Source organism: Podarcis raffonei, chromosome 1 (assembly GCF_027172205.1).
Source record: "Podarcis raffonei isolate rPodRaf1 chromosome 1, rPodRaf1.pri, whole genome shotgun sequence".
Lineage (NCBI taxonomy): Eukaryota > Metazoa > Chordata > Lepidosauria > Squamata > Lacertidae > Podarcis > Podarcis raffonei.
In genome coordinates this window covers 90,404,274-90,418,910 of record NC_070602.1, presented here as the reverse complement: position 1 = coordinate 90,418,910, position 14,637 = coordinate 90,404,274, and the positions used below count along the sequence as shown (strand labels likewise).

The 14,637-nt window shown below is 43.5% G+C and overlaps 1 protein-coding gene across 5 annotated transcripts in view; it reads right to left on the bottom strand.

The window, feature by feature from the left end:
* Positions 1-3,502: 3,502 nt before the first annotated feature.
* The window catches only part of GLI2 (GLI family zinc finger 2), a 190,336-nt gene continuing 179,201 nt past the window's right edge, over positions 3,503-14,637 (bottom strand). For all 5 annotated transcript variants that reach the window (XM_053403207.1, XM_053403247.1, XM_053403218.1 and 2 more), the window contains 3 exons: positions 10,908-11,189; positions 7,298-7,634; positions 3,503-5,968 (listed from right to left, as the gene is read on the bottom strand). In XM_053403207.1, coding sequence (XP_053259182.1) covers positions 3,600-5,968; positions 7,298-7,634; positions 10,908-11,189 — 2,988 coding nt within the window. In that variant the 3' untranslated portion in view covers positions 3,503-3,599. The remainder of the gene's footprint in view (positions 5,969-7,297; positions 7,635-10,907; positions 11,190-14,637) is intronic.

The following is a 14,637-nucleotide window of genomic DNA, read 5'->3' as shown; positions in this document are numbered from 1 at the left end:
GGACCAATGATCTCACTCAGTAATAGGCAGCTTTGTATGCTCCTCAACTACCTCCTTCCCCATGCCTTGTGGTTGCTTTGGTTGCTAACTTGTTGAACTAGCTTGGTATCAGCAGTGCTCCCACCAGTGGAGAGACAAGCAAGACTAGAGGCTTGGGCAGCCAAGTCCAGTGTCCTCCTCCTGCTTCTGTCCAGATGAGTAAAATGCCTGCTGCCTAGGTCATTTGTTTCTGCTGACATCAAAAGGAACAAAGAAGAGCTGTGCATACACCATAATTCCACATTCATATTATGCAGATACAGAATTTGCTACTCTCAGGATGACAAGAGGCACAGGAGAAAAGGACTGCTGAACCTTTTAATAGTTTTGTAGAAGACTTTTTTTTTTGCAACTACAGCTTGTCAAGCAACAGTAAGATACTCTGCACCTGCTGAAATCCCCAGTGCAGCTGATCTTTCTTTCCCTTTCTTTGCATCTGGTCACTCCAGAAACAGGATGAATAATTCACCCTTCCCGAGGACCGAAAAATGGCTACAAACTTCCTGAGATCAAGGAGCAGGTTTTCATCTACGTTTGAACTGTGTGCCATCTGAATCCAAGGTAATGGACAGAACCTTTAAAATTGTACAGATTTTAATCAAATGTGTATAGTGAAAGTATAATGTATGAGAGGGATCACTTCTGGTGGTGCAGCCACTCTGAGAAACTGGTTTTTGCAGGTTTAAAGAAACCAGGAGTCTGTTCCAGCAAGGAGCAACAATAGTCGGACAAAAGAAATATGCATGGGAAGTATGGTATGCAAAGCTGTTTGTTTGCTATTCATTTGGACATCTCTTAAGAGAGTGTAATCAAATTTTGCATTGTGGTTCCTGAGATTAAGGAGCAGGTTTTCATCTATGTTTGGATATAGTTGGATGCCATTTTGAATCAAGATGGAGGACAGAACCTTCCTAAACTGCACTGGGTTGGTTTTTTTTTATTTCTTAGAATTCCCAAGCAACACTGAGGATGAAGCTGCTAGTGCCCAAACCATTTGCACCATTTATAGAGGTTGCAAGCATACCGTATATTAGCCCATTTAAGGGATACAGCTGTGGCACCCTTTCTTAACTGAGCAGCCATTCATTCATCCATCAGGGAACAGGGAGTAGTTTTCCTTGCACTGGCTGTAACCTCTGAAGGTCAGGATTTGACCCAGAAGAATCAAGGCCATGATCTCACACCTCATGCCAATTTCTCCAAGAGTCCACTTATTAGTAAGCTGTAGCTAATCACAGCCCCCTGCTCTGCAAAGATGTTTGTCATCTTCACACTTTATATTTTTAGGTGTACACCTTTAACATCTTGCCTATGCACTTAACTCTATAGTGTGTGAAGTGGCCCATCAATGAATCTGCACTGTGCTTTAAGCAAGGCTTCTGCTGTGACTGCAGCCTGGATAGGAAAAAAGTAATAACAAATGGAAATTATGAAAAAAAATTACTTTTTTTAATGTACAAAAACATTTATATACAGTTATAGCATGTGACTGCAATCCTTATGATGTACAAAACAGCTAAAAAGGTCCTGAAGGTATAAAGACAGAACAATTCAGCTACAGTACTCTTATTAATATACAGAATATATATACAAAGCCAGTATTGTTGTTATAATACTATTACAGTAAAGGCAGGAAGACCACTTTGTAAAGCTGAAGAAAGCAATGAGTAAGTGGGTGACTCCCCCACCCCCATGTATCCATGGAAGATGGCGGCTTGCCACCAGGCCAAGTTCTGATCCATTAATTCAAGGGGCATCCGGAATGGACTTGGCCCACGAACACTCTTGATTATTGTAATTCTACGAAAAGTTCAGTGATCATGATTCACACAACCAAGCCATTCTGCAACCCTTTTATAATTATCCCTTGAAGGTCATGCCCTGTGAGGAGGCTCACCAGTCTTGACTAGGCCAACAGGTTGCACTGCAGTTTGAAATAAAGGATGAACATCAAATTCACTTGATCAAAGTTCATTCACAATTTTTGATTACATTCTGGTTTCACAGGTAGATAGGCAATGACAGAACACATGATACTGCAAAACCCAGAAAATCCTGTGGATTTTATTCTCTGCCTTCCCCCCAAGGTCTTGTATTTAGCCTTTGTGAATGAGAAAATAATAAAGATTGCAATTTTGAAATCTTTCACTAATTTCAGTGGGACTTCATGCCTAATTCTCATCTTAATTTTTTTGATGTGATTAAAGTCACGACCAAAGTGATCTTTTCCTGACATTTTGGCATGCTGATTATGCTCCTGTATGATTAGATTTAGCATTTAGGATGTATGGGAGTTCCCCCTTATTTATAATAAGGGGGAAGGGTAACCAATGCAAAACTGATGTAAAAATCTACGCCTTGAAAACTCTGCCACGCCAAAAACTTGTAAGGAGAACTGTGCTCCTTTTCAGTGGCACCATATACCAGACCTGGAGAGACTAGTGAATGGAGGGCAAACACCTTCTGCCTATAACATAATCAAAAAGTACCCCAAAGTGATAAATGTGGCTTTGATGTGTCCATCCCCTTTGTGCTTTCAATTTCAATATTTAGAAAGTGATTCGCAGTCTTTAATAACCATTTTGTGTTATGCATGGCAGGGAACTTTATCCTACTAGCGTAGAAATGATTTTAAATTAGTGGCATTTTCAAACCTCCACTAAATTCTCTGTGATATAAACCAACTTGTAAAAATTACCCTCTGATTAAAAAACAAGCAATTCCACACAGGGCATCCATCTTTCACATCTCCTCCCCATCAATGTGTCCCTCTCCAATGTCTTATTATATAGACTGCAGTGCCTTACGTTAATGCATCTTTATTTTATATATGCTTTAAGATACACTTTAGTTGACGTTAATGGACAAGAGATGCCTTGACGACTCAGCAAGTAATGCACAGTAAGGCACTTTGCTGCAAAACTGTTCAGGAGCTGATGCTTCTTGGCTAAGCTGCAAGCTACAAAGAGCTATATTGGCTGCATAAATAATGCTGTGTATGTGTGCATTCACACACGCATGTGTGTGCATGCCTGCACCATCTGGTCACAAAGCAAAGCGTTAAGCATACACAGTATGGCTTTTGGGTTTGGGTCAAAACTGCACCCATCCATTTGTGACTGAAGTGGGCAAGAAACCACATTTTTGCAGTGATAATTAAGGGGAAACCAAAAGGAGATGGCAAAACAGGTACAGTTTCAAAGCAGAGCTTCATATGAAACAATGCTTTTCAGTATTTTTGCCCATACCCCTCTAGTGTTCCACATCCGGACAAGTCCCATCTTTTTTAGCTGAAGGGTTGAGAAACTACTGAAGCAATCCCAATAGATACCTACTCAGAAGTAAGCTGAGCTGAGTGTAGCTTGCTACATTGGATTGCAACCTATGAGACTTTTCAGCCTATGACAAGGGAAAATAGTGGAAGTGATGGTCAGATTTAATACTTGTAAAAAAAAAAAAGGTCTACTCTATGGAAACCTTTTTTATTTTTTAAAAAAAGAATCATAAAATTGCTTAGCATGTAATCTCTTGGATACTTCTAGACAGTTATGCTTTAAGCATTAAGACATCATGTTCAGAAATTTACTTTCTTCTGCTAGGGTTGTCAACATAGAGCTCATGTCCCCTATTGCCATATTACTAATTCCAGCTGGTATGGATGGCAGTGTCAGAGAGTTTCGGGGAGTTGTAAGGCGGGAAGAGTTCTGGGAGAGATTCTGTAGGATGCTAGGGCTCAGGGTCCCTGACATCAGACTTGAATGGTCCCCATCATCCATGATGGCATCAAAATCTATCTGAGGAGGCTCCAGAACCTGTGAGTCCACAGTGCTTGATACTTGATTAGCCCCAGGAGATGGCATTGTGCCTGGCTTGATGTTCAGTGCACACTGCTGTTGTCTTACACTACAGTCTGCATGGGTATTAAAATTCCCATTTTGTTCATACATGTGTATTTGGCCATAATAGTGCATCAAATGGTTTCCCCCCATGCTGTTATTGTATTGCTGTGGCTGCGATGATGCTACACCAGTTGTTCTCTTGGGGGTGAACTCTACCCTTTCCTGCCCTGGGCTCACATCATTAGCCGGGTGAGATATTCTCATGTAGCCCAAGTGTTGCATAGCACACATCCCTCGGTGCCTGTTCGCTGGACTGGGATTAGGTGGAGGATGAGGCTGAACTAGACCAGAAGGGAAGCTCTGTGCAACAGTACCTATCATATCCTGTTGTGGCTCAAAGTCTTGCTGACTGGAGGTCATTAATGCAGAAGGTTGATGGAAGACTTCCTGTGTCATGGGAAAGTTCATGTGGTTTGGCTGAGACGAAAAGCCCTGCTGGTGTCCTGGTTCCTGTGTGACCTGACTGTGCATTATGCATTCTCTGCTACTGTCAACCATTGATGTGGGATCAGCCATAATATCTATCTGCTGAGGATGAGCATGGGATGCAGGCTTCAATATCATGTTGTTACAGGGAGGAGAAAGCTGGTTGAGGTCACCCCCCATTGTGTTTGGGCTCAGCATTTGATGAACCTGATGGTACGCTTCATGCGAGTTCAAATCTGGATTGTTACTGGGTCCCGGATTCACCTGTTGCTGCCTTAAGTGCATGCAGTTTAATCTTTGTCCATCTACGCTTGTGTTTTTCTGCACAAACTGTTGCAGGTTTCCATTCATATTGTTTTGACCCACCTGCATCTGCTGATGGCTAAAGTTCTGGTACTGGCCAAAGTTGTGCTTTTGATGAACCACAGCTAAGTTACGTGGAGGGAACTGTTGCTTTGCTTGAGCAGAGGATGCGTCCACCGTACCTGAGCTGACTTCATTCCACTGGACGGGCATGTTGTTCTTGCTCAAGTCAGAATCTGCTCCAAAGTTCATGTGACACTCACTCATCATTGGAGCTGCGTGATTCATACCCACATCTGGAGCAGCCACCCTGCTGAGTTGGCTTCCCAGGTTGCTGTGTTGCACTTTTGCATTCACTTGGAAGTTCTGCATTTCATTGCCATAGCCTGCGGAAGAGTTGTCTGCGGCCATGACACCGTTTTGCGATTTGATGTATTGCACTACATCATCAGGTAGCACAATGTCATCATCTCCGACGGAGCCATCGGCCTCGCCAGACATCGCTTCCATGGCAACGTTCTCGGTGATACTCGGAGGCCGTGGGGAATAGATGTGCCTGGCGAGGCTTCCATCGGAACGTGCAAAGTTTGGAAGGCCGAAGTTCCTTCTCTCTGCAGGAGGGTGGAGTGGGTTCATACTGTTGGTGCTGTTGAAACGATGGACTCTGGGGAGGGAAACTGGCTCTCCAGCAGGTCTCCTCACCGGATCACTTGCGCGTCTTGCATTGTTGCCAGGTCCATCGTGAGCAAATCCCAGGGACGCACCATACCCATAAGCGTTGCTGTCACTGCAACGCCGTGGCCCAGGAGGAAGGCGAAAAGAAGGCAGAGCAGGCTCTGGCCCATCCAGAAGGGAGATTTTATTCCTCAGGGTCATCCTTTCCATGTTAGGCAGGGGGGTAGGTGGAGGGCCCCCTGTGGCAGCAGCATACTTGGCTTTCAGCCTGTAGTGCTGCACCGGTGTGAGGTTCAGAAGACCTGGGATTCCGCTGCACTGGCTGGCGTCGCTCGATCTGCGAGAGGCATCCGTGGAAATGGGGTCGTAGGAGTCAGCAGAGCTTGTGTTGTTTGGCCGGGTTCCAAACTGTGACGCTTCACTGGAACGGCGGCTGGAGAAGTAAGGGGATATCCCTGATGACCTGCGGCTGACGGTGTAGGCAGAGCTGATGGTGCTGGTTGAGCTGTCGCGACGTTCTACTAGTTGGTTCAGCATTGTGACCTCGTTGATGGACAGGTCTGTTATCCTTGGGTTAGGCAGCGCTGCAGAAGAACCACCACCACCCATGTTGTCCAGTAGACAGCCTGGTGGAGAGTGGTAGAGAAAAGAGGCTTGTTATTCAGTGTTGATAGCAGAGAGACAACTCGGTTGCTAGTACTTTGTTACTTGAACTCATCTTACCTCCCCGTTTCCCCAAATTACCAAGCATCTACCACATGCAACATATTCAGGCTGTTATCAGGGTTGCTTACCATGTGCTGGGGACAGCAAATAGTATTGAAAACATCTGAAGATGGTGTGACAGAGCCACTGTTGCCCATTGCTGTACACACACATATCCTTTGCTTGGCTGCCAAGTTTGGTCAAACAGGTTTTGCAGGTTTTTGAAGTGCTAGCAAATAGGCTTGATCTGTGATAATGCACATAGGATGACTCTGTCATATCAGCTTTAGCTCTTGGAAAGGGGGTGGGGGGGGGAAACAAGTGTCTCTCCCCAGCAAAAGGAAATGTAGATTGCAAAGGAGAACAGGGACCTGGGCATCGAAAAGCAATACCGTGACTGTTGCAGAGTCACACATTAAATTACCACCGAAACAGCTATGAGAGAATGTCTTAGGGCTATACTGTGTCAGAATGAAAAATATGATGGGCACAGCTTCCTTTAAACAAGTACCATCAATCAGCTATGAAGAATGATTTCAAAGATTTACAAAGAGGAGTCACTTCCTACCCAGAGATGATTATAATGCAGTGCTATTCAACTGGACCTCCCACGTCCAGTCTTTCCTATTGACTTAGCATACTCCTGGGACTCCACACTTACAGAGTTTGTAAATATACGCCACAAAAATGTAACAATGCCATTTTCATGGTGAAAGAAACAGTTCCTCATAGATCATTTAGATTTCCCCTCTGAGCCCAGGGTACTCTAGGAGAAAAACTGAGAGCGAGAGGAAGGAAATTTGCCTGGGAAGGCAAGAGCCTTCTTGTAGTACGGCAGTGTCAGGTTCAGCAGCAGTTTCTCAGGGAGACAAGGAAGTGCATACAACCACCTTGCAATATGATAACTGAGTTGGAGAGTTCAGCAAACTAATGGAAGTCTGTTTGCATGTTCTATGTTTGGGTTTGGATCCCAGCTCAACCCTTGTATTTGTTTTAAAGTAGGGAGGAGGAAGTGCAGGGGATGATAATGGCAGGCCCTTGAAACACTAGCAAGGTAAGCTGTGAGATCATAGAATTGTAGAGTTGGAAGGGACCCTAAGGATCTCTAATCCAACCCCTTGCAATGCAGGAATATGCAGCTGTCCCATACAGGGATTAAACCTGCAACCTTGGCGTTATCAGTACCATGCTTTAACCAACTCAGCTGAGTTAATGCTTATGGACAGATCTCAAACAGTGGCCAGACTTACCATTGCCTGGGATGGGAGGCAGCTTGGTATTTCTGACTTGTGGGGCCGGATTCACCCACGAGCAAGAATCCTTCACTGTCCTGAGTTTCTCTTTCTTGAGCTGCTCAAGGCGTTGCATGGTTGTCATTTGTTTCCTCAGCTGCAGACTGACGGTTGAATTGCCAGATGAGACCGTCGAGTCTACAACAGGAGTGCCATCCTCCAACGCGGTCAGGTCCCCCAGACTTCCCCCACTGTGCATGTTCATTTCGACTCCACTGTCATTGTTGTTGGTGCTCCCAAGTGGTGATGGTTCACTGCTGCATGAGGATTGGCCACCAGGACTGGACTGATACATCTTAGAGAAAACAAAGAAAGAGGAGGAGGTTTGCATCAATGTGATGGTTCTTCCCCAGTATCAGCTTTGCTTTGCTAACATTATTACGGCTGCACCAAATTTTCTCATTTCACAGTTCACATCCACAAAACTAGAAGGATCAAGACAAGGCAAGCAAATTACTAGAAAAAATGCATAAGCTTGCTGAAAACTTCTGTTGTTCCACCACCCTTTCCTTCCTGTGGTTGCTCCTCCTTCTCTGCACCATTGTAGCATTCTCTTCCTTTTCACCCCTGCCTTCTGCCATATTCTGCCCACATCGTTACTCCGATTAGCCATGGTGACCAGCATGGTTTTGTTTAGAGGTGTCCATGACATCATCGCATCAGATGTGATCTTGCAATGTTGCTGGCAAAAACCACAAGTGTTAACAAAACCTATTGGATTAGATCACAGAAAGGGCAAAAAAAAAATTTATTTTAAAATATTTATATGGTGCTTTTGGGGGGGGGGGCAGAGCCCATCCAAAGCAGCTTCTGATGATAATGATAATACAGTAGTACCTCGGGTTAAGTACTTAATTAGTTCTGGAGGTCTGTTCTTAACCTGAAACTGTTCTTAACCTGAAGCACCACTTTAGCTAATAGGGCTTCCCGCTGCCACCGCGCCACCAGAGCACGATTTCTGTTCTCATCCTGAAGCAAAGTTCTTAACCCGAGATACTATTTCTGGGTTAGCGGAGTCTGTAACCTGAAGCGTATGTAACCTGAAGTGTATGTAACGCGAGGTACCACTGTAATAATGAATCAATATTACAGGAAGAAAGATAAAAGACCTTCATAACTTCCATAATGTAATATTCCAGTCTCCCTCCAGTGAGACAAAATTACTCAAATACGAATAAGAAAAATAGCATTGAAATGAACAGCATCAAAAAGTACTTAAAAATAAGAGGCACTTGGGGGGATTTATGAAAACAAACCTTTTAAAAGGCAAACTTGTACAACTTAATCCTGCATTTATTTTATTTTTTAAAGAGCATAATTTCATTGTGAAAATTTGTTTTATTTTTGTTGCTGCTCAGGCTCCCCACGACTGAATGAATTGGGACTGGTTATTTTAACTGGGTAACCTGTTTTCACCACTTGGCCTATACAAAGGGCTTTGTGGATTGGCATATACTTAAAATGTGTATTATTCATTCCAGTATCTTTTGTACTGTATTTATTTATACAACTAGTACTACAAAATGGGATGCTCATGTTTAACTTAGCAATCATCAGTTTTGAAACAGTTGTAGAACTTTTTAGTGTCTATCTTGCATCACTGGAATTTTGTACATTAAAAGAATTAAAAGCCAAACCAAGCAGTCACCCCAGCCCCAGGCTTCAATCAAACTTAACTAAGCCAGGTCTGTTTTCTGTGTAAACAAATCCTCATTAGGTGATAAAGCCAATGTGTTCATTATTGCCCGCAAGTGTGATGGCACTGTAGTGTGGACACAGGTTTTCCATAAGATAAGTGATTAAGCTAATTTTTATGCCTTTTTCAAGCACGGGTATGTAAACATCAGGGAGCTAAAAGCCCTGAGGGTGGTTTTTTTTTTTGTTAACTTGGAAGAACTGTATGTGCCCATTCAAGAAACTTAAGCTCTTGATGCTTTTCTGAGATAAACCTGGAACATTAGAAGATCTTCCCCACTCCACAAACTCTACAGTGTGCCTGTTTGTCTGCAGCAGAATCAAGCCCCAAAAGCTTCAGGCACAGTGCACGACTCATGGTTCAAAGGACCCTTACATGCTTGTCCGACAGTCTTTATAGACAGATAAGGGCATGATTTGCAGGCTTAGGTTTGGTAAATGTTTTTTTTTATTAGGAGGTATATTTCACATTAAGTAATTTATTTGCAATAAAGGTTAAATGTTTTCTGCTGGCTCAAAGGAAAAGCTCTTTGCTGTCTAGGCTATGGAATGATGATTTACGATTGCTGATCCTAGATGGCTGTAGAGCTGGAATGCCAGATGACACTTGGTTTAAAGGTTTCCTTCTTTTTCACAACATCTCAGTTCTACAGAATACAGCAGGGTGGGTGGGTGGACAGTTCTTTCCATTGCCCACCTAAGAACAATAGATTTGCTGTGAAAAGAGAAGGTCACAGGGCTCCATAGAGCCCCACATTTACTAGAGAAGTGCTGAGATGCTAACCAGGAGATGTTGGCAATGCTATCTGTAGCAAAGTAAACTCTGAAACAGGCACAACAGCATAGGACTGTCATCATGCATGAAATCTATGACCTGTAATGCCACAGCAGTACACTAGAACAGCTATGTTTGCAACACAGGCTAATGGTGCGACACAAGTCTTATTTAATAATTGCTGCCACTGCTTGGAATATTAAACGGTTCAGCTTTGCCTTGTGCCTGGATAAATTTGACTCCAGCCTGAATTGAAAGTAAGCCATAAAAAGGAGTAATTAGTGAAATGCCAGTATGGAAAGGATGAAGTAGAAAGAAATATGGACCATGGCTATTTCACCCACACATTCTACTTTGGCACCTGGACAGATATGCACATTTTATGTCTTTTGTACAGAGACTATGACAAAGACAGTGTATTTGCTCACCTCAGTACCGACTGTCCTTGTGAAGTAGAGTAGAGAAAGTTAAGAGAGGAGAAAGAACAGGTTGTTAGAACACAGACAGCACAAAAGGAAAGGGCCAAGGGTACGGATGGAGCAATGGAGAGAACCAAAAAATAATGGCAAATAAGCAACATCCACGACACAGGTCAATGAACGTTTGGCCTCTTAAAATACAATACGTAGACATGGTTAATTATTATTTCTATTGCATCATCAGTGTGCACAGCACTTTACAGAGTGGAAGAGGTCATATCACAAAGATGTTTTGGGCATGGTATATTTTGCTTGAATGCAAGGTATTGAGAGTGCCGTCTATTAAGAGCAAGCTCTGATTTATACAAAAAGGAAGTGTAGGCAAATCTTGAATGAATTCTGTTGTCAAAAGTTAAAACCCAGCTGGAGAGAGTGTGTGAGAGAATGCTTTTCAAAATGCTTACAGCAGTTAATGCCTTCATTAACATTGCAACATTGCTGTAACCCTTTGGAATATTTCACATAGAGAAGAAAATATGCATAGGACCGTAGGTGGGCCTTAGTGAAATCTGAGCTGGGAGATTTGAAAAGGTGGTGGTAGGGAAAATTGGGTAACTTCATTTGCCACTTGGCATATTAAATGTCATCACCAGTATTTCAAAGCAAGTGCATCTCTTACCACAGAGTTCTCCGTCTTTATTGTTTTGACTTGTAAGCAGTCCTCCATGCCTCTGGTGGTGCTGTTTGCCTCAGCCTGCTCGTCTGAAGGCTTTCCACTCTGCTTGGCACTTGCTTCATTGTCACTGTTTTCCTTCAGTGCAGGCGGTCTCAGGTGAACGTCATTGCGTTGTTTCTTGGTGACATGGGCCTCTGGCCCGTGCACAGTCTTCACGTGTTTCCTGAGAGAACTGGGGTCTGTGTATCTCTTTGTGCAGCCCGGAATTTTACAGACGTAGGGTTTCTGCCAATGGGAACACATCTAAAGTTATACACCTGAAGCAGACAGAAATATACAAGACACAGTTCAATGACAATTTTGCTTGAATGACAACGTTGGTGTGAATTTGGAGCGGACATGGGAGCGGCTTGAATGCGCCATTTCTCAATGGGTAGTGATTTTTGCAAGCACTGATCCAACATACAGCAGATTCTGTAATAGCTGTGTGCAGATCTCCCTCTGACAGACTAGTTTCATTGGTTTGGGCTTAATCATGGTTAAAGCAGGCCACCAAAATCAATAATGAACTCAGTTGTGAGTGACTAACTTAAGTTCCATTAATCTCACTGGGGCTAGTTTTAGCATTACTTAGTCTGGGTCTGAAAAAAACCATTGGAAAAAATCAACTGAAATGCAGTTGTGCCGAAAAACTTTTCTCATACCCCAGATGTAGTGTCTTTCTCTGAGTTGCTTAGGACTGATATGCCCTGGGCTGCTGGTAAGGAAGGGTGTGTGTCTGTGTACAGATGGAAAGATGAAATTGTCCTGGGGTGTCAACCCAAAATATTCTAACACCTTGCCTAATAGTATTTTGCTTGATTTGCATTTGTTCCAGTTGCCGCAGGAATGTTAACAAGGATTAGCATGGGATATGGCTGAGATGTACAGGGAATCTCTTCAAGGAAACCTTTCTGCTGAAATATGGTAGCCTGGGAGGCCAGCAGGAGGGAAAGAGGCACCCTATTTTACAGAGAGCCAGAGAGACAAGCCAGACTGGATTTACAAGCCATCAGATCTCCCTCACATCTCCATCACCTGTCAGGAGGGTAAGCTGTTATTGCTGTACGGTGGAATCCAAAGAAGTGCAGTGCTTTTGAAGAGGATAACGCTGTAACTATTGGAGCTATGAGTCACCGATAACCACAACACAAACAAAGTTAAGGACTGCACAGCTGGAAAGAGAAGTAAGAAAACAGGAAGGTATCCTGCCCTTCACCTCCCTGCCAGCAATTTATCCATTCCCAAATCCAGAGTGCGTTTGCACAAATGCGGTTAGAGCAGGATAGCCCCTGAGATACTGTTTCTGAAGGGCTGAATTCATATTTTAAAATGCCATTTCAGCCTAACTAGCTGTTTAAAGTACTTTTCCACTGGGACCTTGGAAGCCGTCCATCCAAAGAATAAGCAGGTATACATTCTTCCAATTTTAGCAAGAAGTGAGCATTTACTTTTTCCTATGTATCTCTTTGCCTGGTAGATGCAGAGCATTGTGCTTTGCATTCAGAAGGTCCCAGGTTAAATCCTCACCATCTCCAGGTAGGGAATGTCCCCTGCCTGAAATCATGGACAGCTGCTGCCAGTCAGTGTAGACAATACTGAGACGGGTGAGTGGTCTGATTCTGTATAAAGCAGCTGCCTATGTTTTTCTACCCAGAATAATTCATGTGCACTATTATCTCCTCCTACGCTAGGTGGGCTGCTGCACAGTTTGGCTTGAATAGTGGAGGGGAAGATCAGTGGAGGGTAACAGACTGAAGCCTGAAGAATGGTTTGCATCGGAAACAAGAAATAAAGGACTTCATTAGTCACTCATACTCCACATCATTAGGGCCAACCTTGTGAATTCTGCCAAAAACAATTCACCCCCATTCCTTCCAGAAAGTTCCTGAACTTTCCCCTCTGCAGAGTCCTCCAGAGTCAGTTCTGACCATTACATCTGGTCTTTTTGGGAGCTGAGTATTGAAGTTCCCCTGATAAGTAACAGTTGCTGTCCAGCCAATTGTCAAGAGGGGGAATTTTACCTGGCACTCTCTTGTGGAGAATAGATGACGCCAGCCACCCTGTTTCTTCATCAGTGTGACCATCTTGTAAAACCCAAGTGGGGAACCTGAGAGCTGCATTCCTTCACTCATTCCTTCATGGGCTCCAGAACCAAAAGGCAATGATGAGCAATGGATGTGACTCTTACTTTTGTATGTAGGTTGCGTTCCACTTATGGAAAACCCAGAGATTTCTACATGCCCCGCAATGCAGCTTTCTCTCCATCCAGACAAGTAAGAGGCATTATTGCATCTCAAGACCACATTCAAAGAGCGCATGGAGGAGGGTGGCTGAGAGGTATGGGACGGAGAGAGAAGGCATGGGGAAGGGGGCAGTGCCCTAGAGAGAATTCTGGGGCCCAAATAGAGAGGCCAGAGAGGACAGCATTGGGTTTGCAGCCTGGAGGTTCCCCACAACGTTGCAAAAGTCGTTGCTGACCAGAAGTAATACACAATGGGTTTGGGTGTGTGTGTGTGCTGGTTTGACACACACGAAACGTGCTCACACAGAGCTCCCCACTGCCTACCCTTGACTTCTAACCTGCGGTGTCTCTAATTCCCCTTCCACCCATTCAAACTTCTTGTATTTACATGAAAAACAATAAAAATTATTTGGGTAGAAACTTCAAACAACATTTTGTGCCATGCCTGGAACAAATCCATTCCATACAAATGCAGCACTACTTAATGAAGCAAATTATATGTTCTGTTTCTGAAATGGCCATATCACTTTGCAACCTTAATTTTTCAAAATAAAGACCTCAGTTCCCCCTCCTCATACTGGCACAGTGTATGCCATGTTTCTTACCAGTACCTTTGTAACCCCTTCTTTCTCTAAACCATCCTCCCTCTACCTTGCCTCCAAGCCCTCCTGTGCAATGAAACAAGCACATTGCCATATTTGTACGAAAGGAAACTCTTGAGTTTGCAGAGGAGATTAAAAATAGATGGAGAGGCATATTAGTCTGAGATCCCTAACATGATGCCACCCAAAGTTGGCTAGGCTGAGGTTGTCACTTTAAAAGTCCCCATACCAGTCTACTTACTCATAGAATTCATATTAATCATTACGAATGAGGCTAGAGGCTAAACCTGGCCCGGTCACAGCTGTTTTCAGAACTTTGGAGCACCCCACCTTCCTGCCATTTTCTTAATTAGTGGTAATATAAATTTCAACCTCAGCATTAGCCTTTTGCAGTAGACCATCACATGCTTTACAATAAATGCAATTTCCTGCCCTCCCCCAGCTCCTAATAACGGATCTTCATTAGCAAGGCTTAACAAAGCATTTGCCTTGTGTTCTAGCCTTGCGTGTCCACAGGGCAGGAACTGCATTAGGCTTGGATCCTAGCTCCGTGGGGCTTCATTCCAAAACAGCAAACATGAGGAGCTGCTCGGATTAGGAAGGGCTTGGGATGTGGCAAGAACCAGTCCGTGGGCTCACAGCTTGGGAGGATGTCTGCTCAACGGTGTGGTGGTTTCTAGGCTGGCATTCATAAATATCAAACCAGCATAGTCTATATTTGCAGCTCAGCAAATATTAAAAAGAGTTGTGTATCATTATGGTAGTAATTTGCTATGTGTGTGTGTGTGTGTATATATATATATATATATATATATATATATATATATATGTGTGTGTGTGTGTGTGT